This window comes from Colletotrichum destructivum, chromosome 6, assembly GCF_034447905.1.
Source record: "Colletotrichum destructivum chromosome 6, complete sequence".
Classification (NCBI taxonomy): domain Eukaryota; kingdom Fungi; phylum Ascomycota; class Sordariomycetes; order Glomerellales; family Glomerellaceae; genus Colletotrichum; species Colletotrichum destructivum.
The window spans coordinates 112532-138851 of NC_085901.1; the positions used below are offsets into that span (position 1 = coordinate 112532).

Below are 26320 nucleotides of genomic sequence, written 5' to 3' on the forward strand. Positions count from 1 at the left end.
TGAACCACTGGAATCCAGAGAACCAGAGCCCAGAACCCAAAGCCCGGAGCCCGCCCAGGCAAGGCCCGCACAGTCCCCTTTTGAAATCGCGGGGAAGCTGGCTCCCCAAGTCTTGAGTGGTGTGAGAGCCAACATGAGAATGGTCTCGAAACCAAACAGAGCTTCGGCATGGATGTGGCATCTTGTTTGGCATATCAACTATTGCACCTTACGTTGGTGAACTCTATTGGCAGGGACTGAAAACGCGGGGTACCGAGAGTCAATCCTGTGAGGACGGTAGATCTGACTGGTCGTATGACAGACCAAACTTGCTCGCGGCATTGAGAGGTGCGACAGACAAGAAAGTGATTGGTGACGCTGCCGATATTGGCAGTCTGTATGGGTCCTAGGCTTTCGATTCTAGAAAGGGAGATTTGCAGTCGATCGTTTGGAGCCTCAACTCAGACAACGGAACGTCGGTTCAATCGGGGCAGGGCAGGGCAAGGTAGGTCTTGGTTTAATGTTCGTGTCTTTCATTTCTCATCATGCTAGTGTTACAGTCTCGTCGCAAGAGAGAAGAGTGAGATCGGTCGACTTTACTGTCTTGATGACTCCAGTTCGAAGCCCCCGTCCGTAGCTTTACTTCCATTCCATTCCGTCAAGTCCCATCCATACCGAAAACCTGAGCCCGAAATCACAATTGCATCGAAAAGAGCAAGAAAGCAAGAGCCCTGACACAGAGAAGATGGACTCTTACCACTATGCTCTCATGCCATAACCAGTACGCCCATACTGGAAGTGTTAAACTCCGATGCCGGAGGTACCAGCACCAGATTACCGACCTTGTCCTCTTCGTCAGGACCGTCGGTCCATCCTCTCTCGGGACCCCATCTGATCTTGCGGTTGTTCGCCGCAGTCACATCGAGAAGTCCTCGCATCATGGCGCCTGACTTCTTGACACTAGACCACGCGTCGAAGGTGACAGTGTCAACCCAGGGCATTTGGTTCAATACCTCAATGAGAAGGGATTGACTGAAGGATTCGTAAAACCCATGTGAGCGACGAAACCCATTGAAGACGCCATCACTAGGGTCGCATTCGACCATGACAGTCAGACGACGGACATTGACGCACTCATTGAGGCCAAGGGCGGGTGTGACGATCCATCCCCGAGGGGGCTTGGACCACCCAGGCCCAAGACGAAGCTCCAGCGATGTGATGAGAGATCGCGAGCTCGGCTTCATGCGGGCAAGAAGGGGCTTCTTGGTCTTAAAATACTTGCCCGGGTGGGTCGGGAAGATGCGGAATGAGCGGCTACTGTAAAAGTAGTGGGAGACTTCGCGGTAGATGGTGCGGCAGGTTCGTTGAATTCCAAGCTTCTTGTGGAAGTTCTTGTAGTTGTCCGGGTCGAGGTCAATAACTTCACCGCCACCCTCGAAATAGTAGTCGTAGATCTTGAGGCGCAATTCAGACGGCAGCGCCATGAAGGGGAAAGGCTTCGCTCTTCTCTTGGCTGCCCTCTTCTCGCTCAAGGTCAAAGAGCTAATACTGTCCCCGAGGGCATCCCACTCGGCCTCGGAAGTGTATGTCGAAGGGTAGGCTGAACTCAGAGGGGTCGTAAGGGTGGAGGGGATCGGCGTCGGGTCGAGCGACGGGCCCGCGGCGCGGGACGACTTGCCGCCACGACGAACCATTCTGTCGATACCTGATGTGGCAATTGTTCGAGAATGGATCCCTTCTGAATACTCGACTTTTGTTTCCTGGGTTGATTTGAGGCGTCTCGTTGAAGGTACTCGTGGTATTCGTAGTCTTCGTCGGGAGCGACGGCAGTGGCGGGGTGGCGGGGTGTTTGTCGCCAAGGGGGTACGGTGTCGAGTGGCTATGTGCAGAGATTTTAATAACTTTGAAAGTCGGTGTTGTATGTTTAGGTCAAGCAGGTCGACAGATAGTCTCGGAGGACGCAGCAAATCACAAAGGGTGGTCCCATTGTGATCAATACAGCGAACTGGGGGACCACCCTCTAGAATTCACCACACGCGACAGCCATGTTGACGGTGTATGCGTGTAATGTGACTGAGCTTGTGTTGGCAGAAGCGGTCAGGATGTTCTAGGGTTCCACGGCGGTTCAGGGAAATGTATCGATAATCGAGAAACCTGTTCTTGAAGAATGCAGCGGAAAGCAGTGTTGTAGGAGAGTTTGAGGGCAGGTATCGGGGGTTGGACGCAGTTTAATGATGGGACAGACACTGAGGGGAGCAGTTGCAGCAGGACGGGCGGCTAGCACCTCATGCATCAAAGGTCACTCGCAGCCAGCGAAGGGAATCGGTCGCTTTCCACCATTCCCACTCGGACAAGGTTCGCACGTGAACCGATTCCCTAGGATGCCGTGTTTTAGTGTCGCTGACTCAGCCGATCTGCCAGTGTCAATCAGTTGAGGACCGGGTTGGAACGTGAGCATGACCTCATTGCCAATTGGAGAGAGGAGAGCTCAGTGGGGCATTACTTGGAAAAGTGACGAGTTTTCTGCCTCGACACTGTGTGGATCGACTCAGCGGTACGTACTGCCCGGCGAGGTGAGGTTTCGGAGACCGGAAGATGTTCGGCAACAGATATGCAAGAGAGAGCTCCATCTCTCCTCCGATTTAATTGGAGCTCAACCTCTTGCAGGGAGGATGGATCAGTGCACTTGAACCTTCTCAATCCGACCCCCGACCAATGTGACGGAAGCTGTCGTGGTATGTAGCCGTGCACCCACCACCCGCACGGTGCCCCCCTGGGCGGGTTGTTTGCCAGTGTGGTCATTCATTCCCTGCCAAAAGATGCGAGGTGGTGCTTTCTCTTCGAAAATTTCTAGCGCCTTCGTGAGGAATATCTCCAAGCCCACACTCCACACTCGACCTTGCTGAGTGTTCCGCCAGCACCAGTCTGTTTCCTGTCAGCTGGCGTATCCAATTCCCACTTGCCCATTCGACCTCGGAATCGAAAGGCAACACCAGGTACCCTTCGCACACGTAGAAAACGACAACTTTGGCATTTTGAAACGCCATGCTGTCGAGGGCAGCTCGGATCGCGCGTCTGCAGCCGACTGCGGCGCAGCTCTACCGCTCCGTCGCAACACCAGCTGGGAGACCCCAATTTCTAGCTTCATCATGGAGCAGAACTTTCGCCCAGGACAACAAGCCGAAGGACCCCATTTCCGGGACGCCTACTGACCAGCAGAAGCCTGCCGGATCAACACCAGGCGAGGTCGAGACCCCAGCTTCGTCGAGCTCCGACTATCAAGCAGCCTACGAGGAGGCTGCCGAAGCGTCATCAAAAACCTCTTCGACCCAGACCCCCAAATCCGACGTCAAGCCAGATGCCGCCGATGCGACAGAAGCTCCCGAACAGGCCGCGCCTACAGGCCCTCTGCCCGACCTCACCCAGGGTATTCCTTCCACCCTAGCCTACGAGATGTCCGGCGCGACCAACAAGGCGGCTCTCGCTGCCATGGCCGAGGAAGATGCCGTCGCTCAGGGTGGTGGCCGCGGCCGTGGAGAGCTCCCCGATTCGGCATACGTTTCGTCGACAGACAAGAAGCGCCAGCAATTCGCAAGTCGCATGTTCCTCGCTTTCGTCGGCTTCAGCGCCGCCGGTGTAGTCTATCTCGGACGCAACTGGGATGACAAGGAAGAGGAGGCTAGGCATGCCGAGACTGCCCCCAACGGCTGGAGTTTTAGTGCTTGGTGGGCTAGAGTCACTGCCCGCACGGGCGACTTCATGAACTACTACCAGGAGCCTGCCTTCGAGAAGCTTCTCCCCGACCCTGACCCGTCGTTCGAGCGTCCCTACACCCTGTGTATCAGCTTGGAGGACATGCTCGTCCACAGCGAATGGACTCGCGAGCACGGCTGGAGAGTGGCCAAGCGGCCCGGCGTCGACTACTTCCTGCGATACCTCAGCCAGTACTATGAGTTGGTTCTCTTCACCAGCGTTCCCTTTGCTATTGGCGAGCCCCTCGTTAGGAAGCTCGATCCCTTCCGCTTCATTATGTGGCCCCTCTACCGGGAAGCAACCAAGTACAAGGACGGAGAGGTTGTCAAGGTTCGTAGCCCCCCCCCCCCAAATGGTACTTGCCCCTGACGCTGACTATCGCACAGGATCTTTCGTACCTGAACCGCGATCTGTCCAAGGTCATCATTCTCGATACCAGCGAAAAACATGTCCAGAACCAGCCCGAGAACGCCATCGTCCTGCCCAAGTGGACAGGCGACTCTAAGGACAAGGAGCTCGTCAGCCTGATTCCGTTCCTCGAGTATATCCACACGATGCAGTACGGCGATGTTCGTAAGGTCCTCAAGTCCTTCGAGGGCAAGCATATCCCTACCGAGTTCGCCCGCCGCGAGGCCATTGCACGAGCCGAGTTTAACAAGCAGGTCGAGGCCAAGAAGAAGAAGGCACCATCCGGCATGGGTATGCTCGGCGGCATGCTCGGCCTCAAGCCGTCTAACATGAGTCTGATGGTGTCCCCTGACGGCGAGCAAAACCCCCATGAGGCTCTTGCCCAGGGCAAGATGCTCCAAGACATTGCACGCGAGCGTGGTCAGCGCAACTACGAGCTTCTCGAGAAGGAGATCCGTGAAAACGGTGAAAAGTGGCTCAAGGAAGAGGCTGCCATGCAGGAGAAAGCCCAGCAGGAGGCCATGCAAAACATGATGGGTTCCTTCGGCGGGTGGTTCGTCAAGGGTGACGATGCCAACAAGAAGCAGTAAAAAGGGGTGCTTCACTCATCCAATCCCCGGGCTAATAAGCACCAACGGTGCAGTATACACCACCATCACCACCACCAATTTCTTCACTCCTCTTACCAAAACTATCTGTATTTGTATTATCAAGGCAGGCTTGGGCGGCGGGGAGGCGCCTCCACTTGCACATAGACTTGACGACGCGTGGGTCTGCGTATGTACGAAACGTTGTATACTACACTACCTTAGACTATCATTTGGGGGGGAAAGTGTGGGTTGACCAAACAATTCCATCTCCAGAAACCCTAGCTCTTGTACCGGTGCCTGCTTATGGTTGCTCACAATACAACAGCGGTGGATGGTGAGTTGAAGGAGCGCTATCCGAATCTCTTGGGCATCTTTGACCGATACACAAGCAAATCATTGCTATCATCTGCGTAGAGTTACTTATTTATTTCTCGCCATCTTTTCCTTGTATCCAATTATCGTGCTCAGTCTCTCACCGCCGTATAACTTTCCATCTGAGCGGGTATTTCGTCCAGCCAGCGATCTGATCCGTCTGAGCCATTCCCCATGCTTACACCCAGGCTTTCAGTAAGCTCTTTGGGTCTCGGTCCGCTCTTCACGGAAGGTCTCTGCTCATGCTTGGGGAGGGTTCATGCCGTTCCTCTCACACTGTTCACAGTTGGGGTCTGTGATGCACTGGAAGAACCTGTCCCAGGGTCAATAAACTGGGCCATTGATGTATCCCAACATCGCCATGGAATGGAGCTTTCTTTTGGAATGGGATAACTCACTCGTCTCTCTGCGTGGACTTGTTGAATCTTTTTGCGCAATTGCATTTTGTCTGACAATAGTTCCAGTTCGGGTTAAAGGGCGCCGTTCTACCCGCGGCGATGAGCGGGTCGATCTCCTTGGCCAACGAGTTTCCGCCTATCTGATATCTGGTCGGCAGAGCGAGACCGTGTCTCATGAGGAGGGTGACAAGAATAAGTTCAACGAAGCGCATCATCTTGAGAGGCGAAACGGATGTTGTAAGCAAAAGTTTGAGGTCTAGAAAGGGGCTTAAAGGAGAATAGTGTCGAAGAGCTTTGATCGTGGTGTTCTCTAGTGATGATTTTGAAAGCCTCGGGCTGTTGTATGGGTCTTTGGGGCAACTTTATGTCCGTCGTCGCCCAGTGGGATTATATAGTTGTCGGCTCGAGCATCAAGTGATTTTCGAACTGTACTGTCTCTTAGCCCTCCTTGCGTGTGTCGATGCCTAGCAGTATCATGTACTTCATCGTTTGCTCCCGCTCTCTGTGACTGTTTCGTCAAACCAGTCCCGAGACCTCGTGACGACAATCCCCCAGACGACACGGCGACAGTATTAGGAGACACAAACAGCCTCGAATTCGGATGACTACCTCCGAGAAAAGTCAGAGGACTACAGCGCCAGCCTCAAGTCTAGAATGGCGTCACAAACGGTCAAACGCCTGATCGGTTCCTGTCCTGGGTTGCGCGGATGGGGTGACACGAGTATGACCAAAACACATGGCGCGGCAGCAACGGCGCAACACTTATAGAAATCCCATCATGACATCTCTCGTCTCTTCGCTCCCGGTACACAGGGCAGCATGAGGCTAGCCAGCAAGGGGGGGTGGATGTGGGCAGGACAAAGGCTGCAAAAACGCGCGCATGAGCATGCGACAGGACGTGGCCCTCGGCTACAGGATCTTCCTATTTGTGAGACGTGATGGGGACGCGTTCATCACATCGATGACACAAAGGACTCTGGAGCAGATGTTCGGCTGCCATGGGCTGCTATTGCACTTCCTACGGCGCTTGATGTGAGACACTTCTCAATATGTCAGGCATGCAGCATAATCTGAAGGCTCTGGGACAGCATTGCTGCCCCCTCAACTGGTTACTTACGTGGAGTACACAACACGGCACTGACTTGTTCCTGGTTCTCGCCTCAGCGGCGTGCAGTCCAACTCAGACAGGGCGTTCGCAATAGGGCGTTGCCCGGTGTGGCAGTGGTTTGTGTCGCCTTGAGCCGGCGAAACCCTTGAGCGCGGTACTTGGGAGACGGAGCTCAGGTGCCCGCGATGCGCCGAGATCGCTAGAAATATTCGAGGGGAGCACAGTTGTCCAGAGTGATAGAAACTCATCGCAATATGTAGGCAGCGATAGAGCGGCAAGGTGAGCAGCGGCTGTCACGACGACAGAGCGAAAATGGGAACAGGAGCTCATCGGGCATGCCACACACTCTTAAGAAATTATCGCATGTTATTGCAAATAATGCTACAAAATGAGATTGTATACTAGAATTGAGACAAGGTGTCTATCCCTGCCGGGTATTTGAGCAACATGACTATGATGACTTGGCCCCCCCGTTTTGAAACAATTTCTTTTTCTCTTCGACATTCGACGACGGTGCAACAGCAACGAGGTCCTGCTTGCTTGCTTCCAACACCGACAGAACCACGTAGGCAGCGGCAGCGACAAGTGTGACAAGGTCCACAATGTGAACGAGCCACCAAAAGTGCTGGGTTCCTAGGGCGCACGTCGCGTACTCAAACTTCCAACTCCAGGTGGACTCGTCGAACCAGGCACTGAGCAGGCCAGCGTTGCCGCCAAAGTCGCCCATCATGCTCCTGACTGTGATCTCCCTGAGACCCGGCACGCCAGCAGCACCGACGACGCCTCGGCCCTTCGCTGTCGCCCATGTCTCGACCTGCCAAGCGCGGTCGGCGCTCTGGTCTTCGTCCGTCTGATTGATGTAGTGGAACGTGTCACAGCCCTCGTGATCGTGGCCATTCAGGATGACGCCGCGGCGACCATTGCCGTTGCCGGGCGCCTCCTTGTTGCCGCTCATACCGAAAATGCCCTCGAGGAAGCCCTTGCTGGCGTCAGCTGAGAGCAGGTTCTGCTCCTTAACACCGCCACCGTCGTGCTCGCCGTGGAAGTCGAAAAAGGGCGCGTCTACGCAGACACCCTCGGGCTTGTACAAGGGGATATGGGTCAGCACGACGGTGAAATGGCCGCTGTACTCGACAGCCGCCGAGGTCTCTATGACGGAGTTGATGAAGGCGTAGGTAGCATCCTGTAATGTCGCATCCTTGGCCGGGGTATCGAGGTTCATGTCGTTGAGGACAATGACGCGAATCTCGGGCGGGAGACGATCGGACTCGGGGTTTTCTTCATCGTCGACAAGGGTGGCGTTGACGTTGGGTTCTTGGACTGGGAGCTCGAATCGCAGCTCGTAGTTCGCCTTACCAAAGAGGCGCTCGAAACGTCCGAAGCGGTCCTGGTTGATGTCGCCAGCGTAACCGATGTCGTGGTTGCCGGCCACGTTGATGACACGGCGCGGCCACTCGGAGGAAGGCTCGCCAGACGGCGACAAGTAGTCTGTGAGATCATACTCCATGGCCGGGTAGGCGGCCACCTCGTCTGGGACCCTCTCGGCGCCTCGCACGACGCGGTCCCAGTACCGACGGCCGCGACGGCGGAATTCTTCTGTGCCAATCCATTGGCTGCCCAGCAAATCCCCGAGCACTGTGACGTGGGTAGGGCGAGTCCACCAGTGTACAGTCCGATAGATGTGTGCGAGGTAAAAGTCGTTGCCAAATAGGTCTATGCGCTTGCGGATCGACTCGAGCTCGTCGAAGAGGTCATCCAGAAACACGTCGACGGCGTCGTGCAGCGACTGACGGATGCGCTGGCGCAGCGAGTGACTCGACTGGAAGGTCACATGCGACCATAGGCTCCTCGCGTGAGGGAAGATGGGACCACTGTGCTTTCGGATGGACGTGTCGCCTTCGAGCTGGGGGTCGCCGAGCGCGAGTAGACGGAAAGGCGCGGGTCGGGCGTCGCTGGGTCGGAGGGGGATCGGAAGAGAGACGTGGTGTCGCGCAGCTTCGAGGAAGGCAGCGATGCCTGTGTCTGCGACATCGACGTCGCTCGGACTGCTGGACGATGCACGGGCAGTCGTTGGAGGAACAGGAAAGGCGCACCCAAGAAAGACGGGGTAAAGATAGAGGTAGAATGTTGAGATCAACGCCAGCGGCAGCAGGAGGCGGAGGCCATGGCGGAGGAGGGCCACGTGGGACATGTAGACGGCAGCATGGGGCAGAAGCCGGCGACTCTGCAGCTGTGAATATGTGTCGAACCTCCTTTGGTGAGGGTTGACGCCAGGATGGTTTTTCGTCAGTTGTTGTGTAGTTGACAGCAAACTGCCACCTTGAAGGGCCTTTGGTCGCAATTTGCTTCTTTGGGGGGTGGCATAGCCGCATGGGGAAGAGGAAAAGGGGTCCAACTGGGAGGGAGGGTCTATTGAGGGTCTATTACAGTGAGTGACCACTTTAGAGCACTGTGGCTGGGGTGTAGTGGAGACAGGAAAGCCTCCATTTTCTAGGTTGGTTCGGTCCAGACCACCGACGTCATCTATCCTAGACACTGTCCTCGACAACTGTCTGAGGTGGACTACCATACCTTTGCCTTCGTAAATAGGTACCTACCTATCTGGGGATTTCTGTCATTATTAAATGAGTGGAAGCATCATATAGACACAGGAAGCCACAAACGACCCCTTTCCAGAGCGAGTTGCACTACATCAGTGGGTTTTTGCTCACTCTGGAGTCGTCCGTGAGATGAGTCAAGTGTTTGCGAACGAACCTCCCCCTCTATTTGCAGGTGCCCGTCGTCTTCTTCGTTTAGACAACTCTGGCCTCCCGGCCTAATCGAATCATCTTGACCTTCAATGCACACCGAGATTTGCGTCGTGCAACATGGCTATTCTCGTAGTCAATCAGCCACCACGCTTCTTCCTGTGTGCCTATTCGAGGAAGGCAGAGATCATCATGTCATGAATCCCTTCGCTATAACGCCATGCACCAATGCCGTAGTCTTATAACCCAATCATGCGTCGGATCCCATGCCTTCCTCGTCCTCCACTTCCTCATCCAGACTCGGTATGTCAGCTACAAACTCTGGCTCGTCCGTGTCAAAGGAAAATGCCACCACGCAATTGTCTTTCAGTCCTTTGGCGACCGGAATGTCATTGTCGCCAGCCTTGATGTTCCTCCATCCTTGTGTCAAGTCGGTCGCGTTCACTGGAAGCGCATAGGCCAGCTGCACATCTGTCTCTGGGAGTGCTGTTGTCTCGGGAGACGTGTGACTAATTGTGAGGCCATTGGGGAACCGATCGCGGAGCACCTCCAGCAGCGAGGTAGTGATCTCTGAGAACTTCTGTTGTCCGTCGACAAACATCAAGATGGTGTGGGCACCGTACTTGAATCGCACCGACAAGAAAGTGTCGTCAAGCTGCTGCGAAGGGGGTCAGCTTCGTTGGCCGAGATGCTGAGGGTCAGCAATAGAGCTTGGGATGATCCTACCATGTTGACAAAATCAGTCGTCGCCTTGCAAAACTACCGGAGGATAAACTGTTTAGGTTTTTGGAGGGCACGGTTTTGAACCCTGTTCTGGTGGGATGCAGTTTGAAGGCTGGCTGGCGGATGAAGATGGATAGGCAACTGCAGCCTGTTGAGCAGCGTCGGCGCGAACAGCAAAGAGCCCCGCGTGGGCGGCGGGAGCGGGGCACCTTCAGCACTTTCCTCGAAATGCGAAGTCACATGACTGCGTGTCCTGCCTCATGAGGCCCCAATGGAGCGCTGTGTTGGCCCCTGGGTCCAAGCTCCTCACAGTGAGGTATCTTGGGCCTATGCCAATTCCTACTCTACGAAGGCGGGCAGAAGAGACTGTATCTTCCTCAAGTCGCCGGTTATTTCCAACACCACAACTCCCGTCGCCGAGAGAGTAACTTTCCTTTTGGCCTTGCCGAATCCCCATAGAGTACCCACCCAGCGGGCTTACACCTTCGTTAATTTTCTAGGGAAATATTCTTGTCCAGAGACCTAGAGACACTGCTCGTAGCTGAGGCAACGCTCACCCAGCACCATGGCCGAACGCCCCGAGATGACCATGGCCGAACGCCTCAACTTTAACCAGAAGCCCTCCGAGTCCCGCCTATCGATACCGACACCGGCTCGTATCCCCCTCGCCGGTATGGTGGGCTTCGGCATCGGAGCGACTCTGGGCCTGGCCCACGGCGGCCGGACCGCTCAACTGCGTTTCCGTGCCGAGCACGCGCATAAGATGCCGACAACCACGACGGGCTGGTACCTCTACCACAAGAGCAAAAACTACCACGCCATGCAGGGGGGTCTCCGCGAGGGAATCCGCATGGGTTCCCGACTCAGTTTTTGGACTTTGCTGGCGTTTAGTCTGGAAACCACCGTCGACCGGTACCGCGGCAAGACCGACCTCCTCAGCACCATCTTGGCCAGTTTGACAGTGGCCGGCAGCTTTAGTCTCTGGAGTAAGTTGCAGCAGCCTTCCGTCTCGAAACTTCGCGTATAAGATTCTTGCTGACACAGTCGCCCATTCTAGATCGATTCTCTCTCCCTACAGCGGCTCGAACCGCACGATACGGGCTCCTCTTCGGCCTGGTATACGGCGGGATGCAAGACGTCGTCGGTTTCGCCCGCGGCCGCCCCATCGGATACGTTGATTTCGTCCGCCGTCGCTTCGGACCCGGCAAGGCGGCGGAGCCCAGCCAGCCGCACGAGGGTTAATCATGGTTTTCCCTCACAACGGAGATTACGTTGCAAAATAGCAGCATGAGTTACGGATCTTGCTCCCCGCATTATCGGCAATTATGGAAGGGCCAATGGCCAGGGAAGAGTCGATTCCGTATCTGGAACCGTGCTGCGATGAAACCGCGTGACCTAACCATCACGAGAAAGATGGCGCTTGTTTACCCCAGCGCCACGCGGTTGAACACAGCTCGACCGCTCAGCCGGCCCAATGTCTGAGAGAATCGGAACACCAGTGTCGCAGTACTCCGCCTTCGGCCTTCTTCGAGGAAGCAGCCAGGATGGCGGTTCAACAAAAGTCCGCTCGTCACCCGACTGCATGATTGGCAGGGTAATCCGGTCGCATCGGAGCTATATATGCCTGCCCGGTCTCATAGTCACTGCCGACTTATGTCGATTCGTCCAGGAGCACTGCCGCAAAATGTCCGTCTGATCCGCATGCGGCTACAATCGGCTGTTCTAATGACACAATGCGCCCACGTGACGGGCCCGTGGGAGAGACAGTAGGGGTGGCTTGGGGCTTGGCCAAAGACGCTGGAGCTATCGCTCCTTATCTGTCCGTCCGCAAGACAGTCCATGATGCATCGCCCACTGACGTTGACCTTAGATAACGACACGGTCCTCGAGGCGGCCTGGGGGTCATCTGTGGGTTCGGATGCCGTGCAAAGACCGGCGAGATGGAAACGGTGACTTAGATCGTCGAGTATAATAGTCTCCCTCCCCTCGCTCGGGATTCCTGCATGTCGTCGAGCAGATAGCTCTTTCCAGCACGGATACTGATCTACAAGTACATATCTGATAGCTCATCGTCATCGATCGCCTTCCCCCTTCACTTTAGACTCCCTGCACAGCGTGTTAGTCGTGTGTCTCAGGGCCCATCCAGATGGCTCGCCCGCTGCGCGGGGCGTGCATATCTAGCACCGGCCGAGTATCTCTCATCTTCGCACCTCTTCGGCAGCAGACTGTAGTTCCAGCGAAACGGTTATCAAGCGCCGCCTTCCTGTCTCTCCTTGCATCATCACCGGCTCGGCAACCACCTTGTGCCCACCCTTTCATGATGTCGGTGAGACGATCAATTCACTCATCCACAAAGAGGTCCTCCTCCAACGACCAGTTGCTGGTCGCAACACCGTCGCCCGCATCCTCACCAACGCCAACTTCAACGTCCCCATCGTCGCCCGCCATGCGTCCGTCCCCACCGCCCCTCTCCATCCTCCCGCTACACATGATTGTCCGCTCCCTTCTCACGACGACCGTCTCCTCGTCGCCAATTCTCCTGCCGCCGTCGCTGTGGGTCATGTCCGTTCTCGCGCACACTACCAACCCCGTCCTTGACCCTGACAGGAACCCGCTGCTGCGCGTCTTCCTGAAAAGCACCTTTTATGCCCAGTTCTGCGCAGGCGAGAACCCGGCCGAGGTCGGTCGGACGATCGACGGCCTCAAGGACATTGGCTTCACGGGCGTCATTTTGGGTTACGCCAAGGAGGTCGTCCTGACGGCGGCCCAGACTAAGGACCTGGCGGCGTGCAGCGAGGGGGAAAGGGCGGCGGAGTGTGTTCGGAACGAGATCGTCCCGTGGGCTCAAGGGACGATGGAGACAGTCAGGTTGGCACAACCCGGGGATTTTGTTGCCCTCAAGTAAGTTCAATCTCTTGGCAATGACAATGAAGGATGCGGCTGCTAATCGTGACTTTTACAGGTTCACAGGTGCTGGCCGTCAAGCATTATATTCTCTTGCAGAACGTCTACCCCCATCCGCCACCATGGCCGACGCTATCGACTCCATCTGCTCCCTTGCTGCTCAGCGCGGCGTCCGCTTGCTGTTCGATGCCGAACAGGCGGCCCTCCAACCTGGTATCGACGACTGGACCCTGGACTACATGCGCATATACAACACCGTTCCCGGGCAAGCCGTCATTTACGGCACATACCAGGCCTACCTCAAATCGACTCCGCAGACCCTCCGGCGACACCTCCAGACGGCACAAATTGAAAGCTTTACGCTAGGTGTGAAGCTGGTGCGCGGCGCATACATCGGTTCTGATCCCAGACACCTCATCCACGATACCAAGGCCGGCACAGACGCCTGCTACGATGGTATTGCTGAAAGCCTGCTAAGGAAGCAGTGGGGCGACGTCCTGCACGGAGGCTTTGAGATGCCCGCCGTCAGCCTGGTCCTGGCGTCGCACAACGCCGAGTCTGTCAGGCGTGCACGGGACATTTGCGAGGCCGGCGAGGCCAAGATAGACATCGCCTTCGCGCAGCTCCAAGGGATGGCTGACGAAATCAGCTGCGAGCTAGTCTCGGCCAACAAGTTGAGAGACGCGCAGGAAAAGCAGAGCAAGGCTCGAGCCATCGAAGCGTACAAGTATCTCGTATGGGGGTCAACCGGCGAATGCATGAAGTATCTGTTGAGAAGAGCGCACGAAAACCGTGACGCGGTGCAACGCACGCGGAGTGGGCGTGATGCCATGTGGAGCGAGTTGGTGAGGAGAGCCAAATGTGCCTTTGGGGTATCTGTATAAAGAGGAGACGGGCTGGAGGTTTGTTGTAATTTTGAAACTTGCTTGGGTTGCGTGGAGTTGGGTCCTAGGTGTAGAAGTATCGTTAGATGTCTCGAGCGTCAATCAAGAAGCAACGAGAACATGACTTACATCACACCAATCTCGTATAGGGGCGCGTCCTATGATCGCCGAGGCATACGCCAGACGGGTCCTGCATACTATGCGGTGCGCAGTGCCATAGCTCCCAGAACAAGTGTTTCCAGCTGTTCCCTGCGTTCCGTCTCGTCCTTGATGGCGTCGAGCCAGGCAAGACCGTTTAGCTTGTAGTATTTGCGGACCTTGGCCCAGTCTGTCGAGGTTGCGATGGATTCATCCGTGAAGGGAACCGGGGTACCCTGAAAATTCTCCTTGAGGTGCTGCTCTACTTCTTCGGCGGAGGGCACGGCGGTAGGAGAGCTGATCTTGATTGCAATGACGTCTCTGCTAGAGGGGCTGATGCCGAATCGGCGGTAGGCCTCGGCAATCTGGGAAGAAGAGAAAAGTCAGACATGGGGATATAACCAGGAAGGGGGGGGGTATAAGAGAGCCCACGTTGTTGGCAGAGCTCAGGGACGCAACGAGCTCGGAGTGGACGTTTGGGGTCTTGAGGCTACCGTCAACCTTTGCGGTCACGGCCTTGAAGGCGGCAGCAAGAATGTGGGTTCTAGAGACAGCGATGGAGGCATCAATCAGGGCATATTCGAAGTCTGCGTTGCGGTCGAGGAGCTGCTGGTGAAGAAAGGCGGCGTTCTGAACGTCCTTGAAGACGGCAATATGAACGGCGTGGTCTGCGGGCACGTGATCGATGGGTATGGTCTCGATAATGGACAACATTTTGGAGGAAATGCTCGAGTCAACGGACGGAGGAGAGGAGGCTTGGTGAGTTTTGGCGCGAGGCAAGTGGTGAAGGTGTAGAGAGAAAGTATCGCGGGGTACTTAGATAGGTAAGAAGGCAAGGTAAGGTTAGGGTAGGAAGGTAAGTAGGTAAGGTGAGCGAGTACCTGGGTGACCCGATTTGAGTCGGACCAAACTTGAAAGAAATTGGATTTCGTAGTTGCGGCCGTCCAAAGTTTGTTGCAGTTCTGTTTATGCGGCGATCAATTTGGAGGGGCATGGCGGGGTCCCTTGACCACGTCAGACGGCGCAACTGGACCCACCTTACTGCTGGATTGCTGTAATTCCACTGTCACGACTCGAGCTCTGCTTCTTGATCTGGTGGACTGGCACCCTAGGTACGTACCCAGAGTGGTATGGATCTGCCAGTATACCGATGCACCTAGGGTATGTCTGTCTGCATCGCGTTCCAGTTGTAAGGTCCTCAGTGGCTCCAAGCATGTATGAGAGAGAGAGAGAGAGAGAGAGAGAGAAAAGAGAAGGGAGGGTTTTGCACTAGTAGAACGAGAGGCGATGCTATCTAAGAAGCTTCACTTCTTTCTGGAATTCGGTAATACAGCCATTGAGGCAGACCCTCGATCGAAGCTTTACACTTTGCAGAGCTCCATCAAAAGACGGTCCAAGCGGCCTTCCATGGATTGCAAGGTTTGGGACGGAGTGTGTGTGCTGAATGCCAAATAGGGGAACAAGGTTGTTTTTGTACAAACACTATGGCTTCGTTCTTGGCCATGATTCGACATTCATAGCTTTGCTTGAGTCAGACGGCCGGAGACCAGTCCGAAAGACTGACAGAAGGAAGGATTTCCAGCCCCCGAAGTGTTGCTCTGCAGAGCCACCGTATCGTGCTGATTGCTTCGCCATCTCAAGCTTCTTTCGATCGCCCCATTGCCGAACTCATCTCAGCGGGCATCGGGAATGGTGAGTGAGTCCATGGTTCAGACGCATACCTCCCTCCTCTCAACTTCTGCATCCCAGCAGCCCTATTACACTACTAGGTAGCGTGACGCGGCAGCACCCCCTGTGAACACCAATTACCCACACTGCCTAGGAGAATTGTTTTTTAGTTCTGACTTCTAACATTGATTCAGACTTTGACTGCTCCTGCCCGCAATCCGGCCTCCAATGGCTGATGTTGTTGGCATCCGGTGATGCTGGAGGGGGTGATCTCGATCCGGTAGCAACTCCAAAACGTCGTAGCATTCGGCGGGATTCCCGCCAAGTACTCAAACACAAGGTAGGGAGGTACACTAGGCACAGAGAAGAAAGACATTTCGGCCGGAACGTGGGCGGCAAGGGCACAAAAGAGACCCGACCATGTGATAAAGAAGCCGGCCGCGGCGGGCTAGACGAGGGCGCTTGTGCAAGACACGAAGACCAAAGGGCAAGGCCAAAGGAGCGAGGAGCAGAGACAATGCGGCACTTAAACCTCGACTCGAGCGGGATCTTTCATTCCCGTTCATTTATCGGCCGATCGAGCCTCATGGGCCTTGGCCTCGATCACCCAGGGGCCTCGAAGGTAGATGGTCCCGGCCAGGTGCCCGGCTTGGCATGCTGTGAGATGCATGTCTTTTGCTCCCATGTACTGGCGGCATCGAGATACACGGCACGCTCTACACTGCAACTGCAGCATCATGGCCGAGGTTGAGGCGTTGATCGATGTTCGACAATCACCTCCGTCTTCATTTCCCTCTGCGGTTTTCTAAACTCAATTGTCGACAATGCCATTTCTTCTTTGGTGTGTTGTTCTGCTAGCTTCATCCTCGCCGTTCGCGGCATGCGATACGCCCAAACTCTCTCAACTGAGCCCATCTGGCATGCTGAATGCGCCTCTCTTCGAACAAGGAACTGAGGCGTCGATGGACGGACAAGGTTGCAGCGGCCTAAAGCTTCTAGACCACCTCGAGGAAAAGGGACGGCAAATACGTATATTAAAATCAACCCCTAAATGGCTTAGACAGACAATACCATAGCGACTAATGGCATTCCGACAGACTGGTAGCCCGCTGCCGGTACATTTGGAGCTTTAGCATAACAATGACCCGAGCCAACCCTTCTGCTTCTAGAATATCCATCGATTCTTTATTCCGTAAATCAGTAGGTATCTTCTTGTTCTTTTCAGAGTTTTTCTATCGCAGGGACGGATGTTTAGCTACCTGGTACCTACCTACCTGTCTAATCTACAAGCGGGCTGCTGTAATGCTATCCCAGCACCAACCAGTTGCAGCCCCGGGCGCCAAATCCCCCCATTGGCACCCTTCTTTTCAAATCTTTATTTTATTTTATTTCCCCTTGGCATTCCAAGCTCCCCCTCGTCGTCTCCCCTAAAAACGCGGCAACCTCCATCCATCTCCACGCCTACGGCAACCGCCGTCGCGTTACATCTTTTCCAATCCCAACCCACGCCAGGAGCATTTCCACCCTCCCCCTCCTGGTCCTCCTTGCTACAACTACGTTTGACACCGTCAGTCTATGACGCGGAAAGGGAGAGAGGGAGAAGAGAGAGAGAGAGAAAGAGAGAGACAGAGAGACCATGCCGGGTCGCCCACCGAAGCGGCCGGCCGAAGGTGGCGATCCTGCTGCCACTTCTTCCGATGGCGACGCCGCTCCAACAGCTGCCGCCAAGGTGAAGCTGCCGAGACTCGAAAAAGGCGGCCAGGAGGACTTCTCCTCCGTCGTCAAGAACCGTCTGTCATCCTACACAAGGACTGGACAGGCTTGCGACAGGTGCAAAGTGCGTCCATTCCCCCCAGGCTGGCTTTCGTCAACCTCAGTACCCAATCGCATCCGCGCCAACTAACCCCCCTCTCAATCCAGGTTAGGAAGATACGTTGCGATGCCCTTCCCGAAGGATGCTCCCACTGCATTAACCAGAACCTCGACTGCTACGTCACCGATCGCGTCACCGGCCGTACCGAGCGAAGAGGCTACCTCCAGGAGCTCGAGAGGGAGAAGATGGACATGCTGTCCCATGTGCGCGAGCTCGAGAAGCTCCTCGAGAACAATGGCATCGAGGTCAAGCCCTACAACTGGTCCCCTTACGGCGCCAGCTACCCGCCTCCCGGCGTCACCTATGATCACATGGGCAACCCTATCGAAGACCCTGCCGAGAAGGACGCCTGGACCAAGGTCGGCTCCCTCTGGGTCAAGAACTACGCCTACAAGCCAGCCGCCAGTCGCTCGTTCCCCCGCTCCACTCTTGAATCGCGTCCCGTCCACAACCATCTCGGTGTCGGCTCCGACAGTGCGCCTCTCAGCTCCATTAAGGGTACTCAGCTGTCCATCCTCGGCACCACCATTGACGTTACATCCTTTGACGCCCCTGATATCGACGAGCCCGCACCCGACACCAAAGTCTCCCAGCCCCTCTACAACAAGTCGCTCCAGTCTTTTCTCCAGTCATGCATGAACATTAATCCTCACGTCGCCATCGAGCTTCCCTCGCGAAGCGACGCCTTCACCTACTCAGAGTGGTATTTCCTCATGATATGGCCCTTCCTGCCAGTCCTGCACAAACCAACCTTCCTGGACATCGTGAGTTCAATGTTCCCGTCATGCCACTGTCCTGCTTCCGTCGCTAACCCCATCTACAGCTGACCCGCATGTACGATGAACCCAACTTCGAGCCGTCGGTCCCTGATCTAGTCATGGTCCACATGGTTTTCGCCACAATATACTTCCAGTACGGCGTGCGGAATTGGGAGCAGCAGGAGACGCGTTCTCAGCTCAACGATCTATCTAACAAGCATTACCACTTCGCCCTGAGCAAGATGTTCGACCTAGCCTCCTCGCAGTCCGTAGCCGCCGTCCAGGCCATGGCCATGATTTGCGCACACAGTCGCAGCTTTCCCAAACCCGGATGCGGTTCCATGATTGTCAACTTTGCCTTCCACCGCGCCATCGACTTGAACATGCACCGTGCCATGAAGGTACCCGGCGACACGACCAATCTGGAAAACGAGATCCGCAAGCGCACCTGGTGGACCATCCTACTCGTCTACGTCACACTGAATGGCCGTCTCGGAAGGCCCATGCCCATCACGGTCGAGGAGTACGACGTCGACTTCCCGGAGCCCATCGCGGACGAGGCCCTGACCCCGGACGGCGTAGACCCCTCCGTCACAACGCCATGCACGTATCACGTCGGACTGGCTGGTTTCAAGATCCTGCCCCTCTTTATGGAGATGTACTCCAACATCTACAGTGTCAGACGTGACCCCAAAAACTACGTTGATGTGGTCAACTCTCTCGAGGAACAGCTTCGTCTGTGGAAGGACAACCTGCCCGAGTCTCTTCAGATCAATCCCGGTCAGACGGAGCACGAAGGCCGTATGTACGCCCTGTATATACAGATGTACGCACTCGAATTCCGTCTCTGCCTGCGCCATCCGTCCGTGGCAATGACCAGCGACCGAAAGATGCTTCTCGAGAATGCCCGCATTTGCGAAGAGACCGCTGCACATATGCTTAATGCCGTCAAGAGCCTGGTGAAGCTCAAGTCTCTAGACACGACATGGTACCAGATGGCCGTGTACGGTGCTGCCATCTTCACAACCTTGGTTGCCCACTGGGAGCGAAGATTCGAGGCGACGCCCAGTCAGATCGCTAGCCTTCGCGAGGAGATGAGAGACTGGATGGAGATCATCAATGCAACGGTTTCGCTGCTAGGTGAGCAACGCCAACAACGCATACCATCCATATCCGGAAAGCTAATAGTGTGCTCAGGGACTGGCGCTCGCATCAGCAACGAAATCAACGTGATCATTGAGAGGACCATTAGTTGGATCGAGCACGATCAGAAGCAGAAAGACTCATCACTCACCCCGGCGATCAAGCCCGACCCGGTGGAATCATCGCCCTTCCAGCTTTCGTCACAGCACCCGACAACGCAAAGTATGGCTGCCAGCGCCGTCGAGACGGCTGCGAAAGCTTTCTACCCGGATTCTACCAACTCAAACGAGACAACTCCGTATCCGTCTCTGGCCTACGCTGAGCAGCCATCCAGCAATAACAACGTGAATAACGTGCCATCGACGGCTGGCTTTGAGACCGATAACGGCTATTCATACACGTCTGCGGGGCAACCAACTAGCACGGCCGACGACAGCTCGGCCGAGACTAATCCTCTCATTGCCTTCGCCTCTCAGGCCACCCAACACGTGGCGGACCCTGCGGGCTCTGCGGCGGCGGCCGAGCTCCTCTGGAGACAGTCAGCATCGCAAGGGAATACCTGGCATGACTGGACAGCGGCCATGGCCGACAGCCAGGACAGATACAGCGCCAACGCTCTGCTGACTCTGGGTGGCGCCTCTCGGGATACAGGCTCGGTGACAGAGACAACAACCGTGGCCGACATGACTGCCGTGTCAGCTCCGGCCGGCCAGTGGCCACTCATTATTTTCGACGGTGCAGCAATACCCGGTGGTCAGTAGCGAGTCCAATGTTCTTCGTAGCGTTGTTTGTTCTTCCAGTCTTTTTGTTTCAGTTTTTTCTTGTCCCATTCGGTCATGTTCTGTAATAGAGCAATGCAAGGCGTTCTTATGGGGGAGGTTGTCCGTCATAGCCAGTTCATGCTTTTTCTGGGCTTGGCAACAGAGGAAAAGGGGTTCATGGAAACGGGTAAGGGAAGTCGAGGGTTCGACTAGGCCTTTTGGGATGGACCAAGTAAAGGTCAAGGTCCTGGCGTTCTTGGGTAAGCCACACGTTGGCATCACAGTTTTCTTGAGCATTGTTTATACCTGGCTACAATGTGAGCCTCGCGAAGCATACCATTTCGCCTTCGTCGGCGGTATTTGCATTCCATTCCTCGCGCATCATCGCTCTGGTTTAGCATTATGCCTCTCACATCTACCGTAGTCTATTTTCGGGTCGATTCAATCACCCGAGGCAGATCTGAACGGGACGATGTCGCCATGCAAGAACAAGTAGAAAGGTGTCGTATTGCCGGCAATACCATTCTGGCAGACGATTCGCTTTCAAGTGATCAACGCTGGGAAGTGAGGGCGCTGGCTAAACGCTACTAAAACAAAACAAACACGACTCATATTGATCCCTAACAGTGACGGTAAGAGGATTCATTCATACAGGAGTCCCAAGGAAGCAGTGCACATCAGTCATGGCCAATGATCAAGAAAGCCACTGCCAATCAAGTCCTAATATCAATCTTCATGAATTGAGTGGCAGAATTCGAGACATTTTCGCGGTGGAGAATGCGAAACGTTGTATTTGATGGAAGCTGTAGAAGCCAGTAATCTTGATCCTCGTCACCCGAATATTCAAATTTCCCTTTGCTTTCCCGCATCCCTCGTAAATCAGACTTCGGGATTCGATAAGAGGCCTCATTCTGGATATGATGTTATCGCCCAGCTAAGCCGGTCTCGTTGCGCCAATTTGATTTGTTAATAAAGTGAGGTTGAGGTTTACATGATATCAATAAGAGTCTTGGAAGTCCGATCCATCTTGGAGACCAGAGCTTCAAAGGATACGCGACCCTCTGGTTACCAGGATGTCAGAAGCTTGGGGGCAGTTGGACCCCGAAGGGCGCCGTAAACAAATCACCACACGTCGTCCCCTCGGCAGGCATCTGCCCGAGAACGAAAAACGTGTAGAAAACTCCAAACAAGCAATTGCTGGTCGCTGCGAAGCTGGTATGCCCGGCAGCGAGGGTCTTGACTAGGACGCCCGGCGAGAACCGCGCCACGACGCCCTTGGCCCCTTCGACGCTGCTCGCCGGATCGCCGACGCCGTTGAGCACCACGAACTTGCCCTGCGTCCTGACGGGCCCGCCGGACGTGTCGTCGAGCCTGTTGACCGGGTCGATCTTCCACTTGGAACAGACAAGGCGCCACTCAGAGAAGATGGACGCCACGCTGGGTGCCGCGTCCGTCATGGACTTGAAATAGGATTCGAAGTCGTCTTTACTTTTGATATGACGCAACTCATCCGTGCAAACGCCGGCGAGGATTCCTTCAAAGGGGGCGTCCTCGGTGAGGAGAGGTAGCGGCGCCGGGACTTGGTGGAGGACGCTCGTCAGGACGTAGCCGATCCAGCCGCCCACCGCGCCGGTTTCGGCCTCGGTAAGAACGTTGCTCAAGACGGGGAACCACCCGGGGCCGTGGATCGCAATGGTGAGAAAGGAGTGTAAGGCCGACCAGTCAAACTTCTTGTCCGTGCCAGTTCCACCGAGGGGTTTGGTCTTAAGTTTGGTTTCGAGAGCGGTGTAGCGGGATCGGAGCTCGGCCGTCGTGGTGGAGGATCCTGCAAAGGAACAGTTTGCCGGCGCATGGAGGCATGTATAGAAAAAGGCGTCGAGGCCGCGTTCTGCGTCTTTGATTTGGGATGGCTGGGCCGTCGTGACGGTGTACGCGAGCGAAGACGGCGCGGGGCCTACGACGCTCGTCAGCAAAACTGACCCATGCCCTGTTCACTGGACAGATGATAGACACTCACTGTCAAAGAGGAACTTGTCGACGACCTCCGGGTACACCTTCGCAATCGTCTGCCCCAGGTGAGCCCCCGATGAGATGCCCCAGAAGCCCATCTTGGTACGGTTATCGGCCTTCATGACGGTATAGTGGTCGACAGCGTTGGAGTATGTGCCCATGAACCTCCCGACGTCCTCGCCGTTCTTCTTGCACCTCTTTGCGAAGTCCTCCGCACGCTTCTCTCTCGCGGTGTAGGCCGCGTCGTCGGTGCCGAGGAGCTGTGGCTCAGAGAGTGCGAACTGTTTTCGTTCTTCCTCGGAGGCGAAGCAGCGGAAGGCCGGGGTTGTCCAACCCCAGCCGCGGTAGTCTTGTAATCAGTGTTAGTACCGCATGTCACCAGAAGGGGGGTAAAGGTGAGAATGCACCAATGGCGATGAGATCATAACCCGCGAACAAGGGGGCGTAGTCTTCGCCGAAGCGGACGAGGAAGTTGGTCGACGACGAACTCCAGCCGCCGAGGGAGACGTGAACGGCACCCTGGTGAGGGGGGCCGCCGGAGACGGGGACGTAGGGGAGCTTGACGATAGCAAGGTCAACGGTTGGCTGGCCGCAGTTCCCCTTGACTTTTTTAGGCTTCCGGGGATCGGTGACTTTGGCGTGGACCTGTCCTGATGTCAGAGGGAGAGGACATTCAGGCAATGAGGGACACAATGAAAAAATCTTACTTTCAATCGAGCGCACTTGAAGACGGTATAGCAATCATGCCACACGAGCTCGGTGCTGGGGGTGATGCCGGGGAAATGGGCAGGGTCGACGTCGTGGTGCGGTTTCTGGGCCTGTGATGGGAGAGCGAGGAAGCCCAGAAGGGACACGGCTGTGAGAAAAGACCTCATGCTGCATACACGGAAAGGACTCAAAAAGATCAACAAGGAGAAGCAAATAACAATGGTGGGGATATCATGACTTATAAAAGGCGTTACACTGAGCTGAGTGAGATTCAGGGGTGTTGACCGTTGCCATCATCTTAACATCATCCTGCCAAGTATCCCGATTAAGCTTGGAGACAGTACTGAGAATATCAGTGAAACTCTGTGCGTCTGTGTGAAATTCGGCATTGAAGGGGAAAATAGGGGGATTGATATTGCTGCGGTACCCCGAGAGCTGTATCAGTGAGGAAAACGTCGCGATCTTGGGGGCTATTGTTGTACAGTCATGAAGGGAGCGTTTGGTGGCTGAATTGTGGCATCCGATAGAACAACGCGGGCTGTCGGGTTTTGATAGGAACAGGTTTAGCTCCATGGGCATGTGTGACTTTCCCACTGATTATGAACCAGAGAAACAGGGCGCCATCGGGGTTAAGCATGCGGCTGAGGAGAGGGAGAAGTTTCAATATCGGGGCACATTTTTTGAGGCTGGCTGGGCGAATGCGCCAAATACTCTTCAAGAGCAATCTCGACCTACTAATATCTGACCAAAGCCTATTGTCTCTGTCCATTAGATGATCTTCCTAATCAAAGCACTCACTCGTCCTGACCCTCGCTCCATCACTTACCATGGGAACAGTCCGAAGCAGTTGAAGAGCAGCTGACAATTGCTGGGATGCTATGGAATGAGAAATCTACTTTTCGTCTAGACATTCAGTTCACGCCTTCAAATAGGTAGCAGCAGGACCAAGAGTGTAGGTTCAATCGGAGTGAATTGTAATCGTGACCTGTGCCGTAGCGCAAGGCCTAAAGGATAGGTATCAAAAGCCAAAAACTAGACTCAGGCCACTTCTTCCCACCGCTCAGCTCGTCCCCGTTCTAAATTTCATCTAAATGCAGAACCGCTTCCGACCATCAGTCATTGACATTATGTATAGTCTTATAAACATGCAACGGTGCCGTCTAAGCGCCCTCTTTGCGGACGTAGGCGTTGGAGGGGTTGATGGACTCGACCTGGACCTCGGCCGGGGTCTTGGTCTCGCTGACGTTGTCACCGGCGAGGTGCTTCTCCGAGCCGTACTCAGTGGCACCAAAGAGTGCGTCCATGTGCTCCAGGGAGACACCCTTGGTCTCGGGGACGAAGAACCAGACGAAAACAAACATGGAGAAGCAGAAGCTTCCGAAGATGAGGTAGGTTCTGGTTTGTCATGATTAGCCTCGCCATATTCATATTTTAAGAAAGGGAAACAATAAACTTACCCATAACCGTGAGCACCGACGGTGGCCAACATGTTGGGGACGGTACGGGCGACGATGAGGTTGAAGAGCCACTGGGTGGCGGCAGCAAGACTGACGTTGAGCGAACGGAGACGGGCGGTCGGGATCTCGGAGGCGTAAATCCAGCAAGCCGGACCCCAGCCGAACTGGAAGAAGGCGGCGAAGAGGAAGATGGAGACCAGTGCCATGTATCCGGCACCCGGGACAGGCTGGCCAGCGACAGGCGGGGAGATGCGGACGTACAGTCCAATGTAAAACATGCAGCAACCCTGGGCGATGGAGGTCCAGAGAAGCGAACGGCGACGGCCGAGGGAGTCGGCCATGAAGAGCAGGAAGCAGATGCAAGCAACCACCTTGACAATGCCGTAGATACCGGTGCTGAAGAGACCGGTGGAGCGGCCCTGGATACCAAGGTTCTTGAAGATGGTCGGGGCGTACGTGTTGATGGCGTTGGTTCCCGTCATCTGCTGGCAAATCATGAGGAAGATGGAGATGAGAGCACGGTTGCGGTTGCCCTTGACGGTCCACATCTCCTTCTGCATCTTGAGGAAGGTGGCGTCGCCCATGAGCTGTCTCTCATTGTTAATCTGGTCGACAATCTCCTGGAACTCGTCCTCGAGATAGGGGTGGTTCTCTGGCAGGTTGCGGAGGACAGAAAGAATCCTCTTAGCCTCCTCCCACTTGTCTTGACGGGCCATCCATCGAGGAGACTCGTTGCAGAAGAGCATGCAGATGAGAAGCAGGAGACTGGGCAGGCCCTGGATGGCGAGAGGGAAGATGTACTTGAGCTTGCCGCTAAAGTGGAGGTCGGAGGCGTAGTTGATCCAGAAGGCAATCATACCACCCGTCACAATGAAGAGCTGGTAGAGACCGGTCAGGAGACCACGGATGGCACGGGGCGCGTTTTCGGAGACGTAGAGAGGGTTGATACTGGAGGCGGCACCGACACCGAGACCGGCGATGAAGCGACCGACGAAAATGGGGGCGAGCTTTCCGAGAGAGACGGCCTGGAGGACGACACCGACAAGGATAACGGCAGCGATACCAACGAGGCACCACTTGCGGCCGTATCTATCGGTCAACGGGGAGGCGGCCAGGGCGCCGACGAAACAACCAGCCTGGAGCGTGGACACGATGTTGCCCACCAGGTTCGCGGAGTCGACATTGGCGGTGTTATCAGAAAGACCGTAGTCACTGAGAGAGATTGACAGGTTAGCCTCGTAGCCTCCCAAACGCCGATCACCGGCTATCTGTGGGAATCCAACTCACTCTTGGAAGGGTTTCATGACAACGACGCCACCGATGACTGAACTGTCCCAGCCAAAGGACATGGCACCGAAACAGGCCGAGGCGGCGAGGGCGAAGACTCTCCAGCCGTAAATCTCGGCGGGATCCGACTCCATGGCATCATTGTGGACAATCTTCTTGAGAATCTTTTGCATGGCCGACATGATGGGCGGTTACTTCTCTGCAGCAGGCCAGGCGTTGGCGGGTTGGTGTTGCTATTGCAGGAGAGAGGCAGAGACGAAAGGGTCTTATTGGCCAAATGTGACACGACACCCGTTTGTGGTTTGAGTCCCAAGCCAAAATGAATCAGCTCAAGAGGGTGGAAGGGGTGGCGATGTGCTGAAGACTGGTAGAGGACAGAGCGACGAAGAGAAGAAGAGGGATGAGAGTCGATGAAGAGCGAGGGATGGTGGCCCTGATATAACATGGGAAACCCAGGCTGGTGTTTTCCTTTCCTCGCTGATCGGAAAGCCTCCTCTTCTCCAGGTGTAGCAGCCGGGGGGGGGAGGGGACCCCTCACAGCCGAGAGAGTCAGGAAATTTACCAACCCGCATGTAACCAAGTCACCCCATGGGAAAGTATCCCGGGGAAAAGAGTTGGTGTGTGAGCCCGTGAGGAGTACATGCGGAGAGT

At 55.3% G+C, this 26320-nt stretch overlaps 11 protein-coding genes across 11 annotated transcripts; 4 read left to right on the top strand and 7 right to left on the bottom strand.

Moving 5' to 3' along the window:
* Positions 1-489: 489 nt before the first annotated feature.
* On the bottom strand, positions 490-2231 carry CDEST_09205 (uncharacterized protein). The gene has a single exon (XM_062925364.1). The coding sequence runs from the start codon at positions 1671-1673 to the stop codon at positions 747-749; it is 927 nt and encodes a 308-aa protein (XP_062781415.1). The 5' UTR covers positions 1674-2231; the 3' UTR covers positions 490-746.
* Positions 2232-2826: 595 nt separating this feature from the next.
* Positions 2827-5116, top strand: CDEST_09206 (Putative FCP1 domain, HAD superfamily protein). The gene is made up of 2 exons (XM_062925365.1): positions 2827-4062; positions 4119-5116. The coding sequence occupies exons 1-2, from the start codon at positions 3025-3027 to the stop codon at positions 4728-4730; spliced, it is 1650 nt and encodes a 549-aa protein (XP_062781416.1). The 5' UTR covers positions 2827-3024; the 3' UTR covers positions 4731-5116.
* A 226-nt stretch (positions 5117-5342) lies between these two features.
* On the bottom strand, positions 5343-5843 carry CDEST_09207 (uncharacterized protein; the record flags this gene model as incomplete). Its single annotated transcript, XM_062925366.1, has 2 exons — positions 5501-5843; positions 5343-5415 (listed from the first exon to the last, which is right to left on the bottom strand). The coding sequence occupies exons 1-2, from the start codon at positions 5713-5715 to the stop codon at positions 5343-5345; spliced, it is 288 nt and encodes a 95-aa protein (XP_062781417.1). The 5' UTR covers positions 5716-5843.
* Positions 5844-7059: 1216 nt separating this feature from the next.
* Positions 7060-8799, bottom strand: CDEST_09208 (Putative metallo-dependent phosphatase; the record flags this gene model as incomplete). The annotated part of the gene is made up of 1 exon (XM_062925367.1): positions 7060-8799. The coding sequence occupies one exon, from the start codon at positions 8797-8799 to the stop codon at positions 7060-7062; it is 1740 nt and encodes a 579-aa protein (XP_062781418.1).
* A 476-nt stretch (positions 8800-9275) lies between these two features.
* CDEST_09209 (uncharacterized protein) lies at positions 9276-10239 on the bottom strand. Its single transcript, XM_062925368.1, has 2 exons — positions 10082-10239; positions 9276-10013 (listed from the first exon to the last, which is right to left on the bottom strand). Exons 1-2 carry the CDS (start codon positions 10082-10084, stop codon positions 9606-9608), a joined length of 411 nt encoding a protein of 136 aa, XP_062781419.1. The 5' UTR covers positions 10085-10239; the 3' UTR covers positions 9276-9605.
* Positions 10240-10641: 402 nt separating this feature from the next.
* On the top strand, positions 10642-11337 carry CDEST_09210 (uncharacterized protein). The gene is made up of 2 exons (XM_062925369.1): positions 10642-11064; positions 11136-11337. The coding sequence occupies exons 1-2, from the start codon at positions 10644-10646 to the stop codon at positions 11318-11320; spliced, it is 606 nt and encodes a 201-aa protein (XP_062781420.1). The 5' UTR covers positions 10642-10643; the 3' UTR covers positions 11321-11337.
* Positions 11338-12224: 887 nt separating this feature from the next.
* Positions 12225-14969, top strand: CDEST_09211 (Putative proline dehydrogenase domain, proline oxidase family, FAD-linked oxidoreductase; the record flags this gene model as incomplete). The annotated part of the gene is made up of 3 exons (XM_062925370.1): positions 12225-12979; positions 13041-14369; positions 14437-14969. 2 exons carry the CDS (start codon positions 12225-12227, stop codon positions 13864-13866), a joined length of 1581 nt encoding a protein of 526 aa, XP_062781421.1. The 3' UTR covers positions 13867-14369; positions 14437-14969.
* Positions 13008-14969, bottom strand: CDEST_09212 (uncharacterized protein). Its single transcript, XM_062925371.1, has 3 exons — positions 14437-14969; positions 13996-14369; positions 13008-13930 (listed from the first exon to the last, which is right to left on the bottom strand). Exons 1-2 carry the CDS (start codon positions 14716-14718, stop codon positions 14064-14066), a joined length of 588 nt encoding a protein of 195 aa, XP_062781422.1. The 5' UTR covers positions 14719-14969; the 3' UTR covers positions 13008-13930; positions 13996-14063.
* Positions 14970-17084: 2115 nt separating this feature from the next.
* CDEST_09213 (uncharacterized protein) lies at positions 17085-21023 on the top strand. Its single transcript, XM_062925372.1, has 4 exons — positions 17085-17509; positions 17593-18309; positions 18369-19443; positions 19501-21023. Exons 1-4 carry the CDS (start codon positions 17309-17311, stop codon positions 20205-20207), a joined length of 2700 nt encoding a protein of 899 aa, XP_062781423.1. The 5' UTR covers positions 17085-17308; the 3' UTR covers positions 20208-21023.
* Positions 21024-21283: 260 nt separating this feature from the next.
* On the bottom strand, positions 21284-23092 carry CDEST_09214 (Putative alpha/beta hydrolase-1, peptidase S33 tripeptidyl aminopeptidase-like protein; the record flags this gene model as incomplete). The annotated part of the gene is made up of 4 exons (XM_062925373.1): positions 21284-22161; positions 22225-22566; positions 22625-22862; positions 22925-23092. The coding sequence occupies 4 exons, from the start codon at positions 23090-23092 to the stop codon at positions 21284-21286; spliced, it is 1626 nt and encodes a 541-aa protein (XP_062781424.1).
* Positions 23093-23881: 789 nt separating this feature from the next.
* Positions 23882-26117, bottom strand: CDEST_09215 (Putative major facilitator, sugar transporter, major facilitator superfamily). Its single transcript, XM_062925374.1, has 3 exons — positions 25670-26117; positions 24383-25594; positions 23882-24320 (listed from the first exon to the last, which is right to left on the bottom strand). Exons 1-3 carry the CDS (start codon positions 25849-25851, stop codon positions 24086-24088), a joined length of 1629 nt encoding a protein of 542 aa, XP_062781425.1. The 5' UTR covers positions 25852-26117; the 3' UTR covers positions 23882-24085.
* Between the last annotated feature and the right edge of the window lie 203 nt (positions 26118-26320).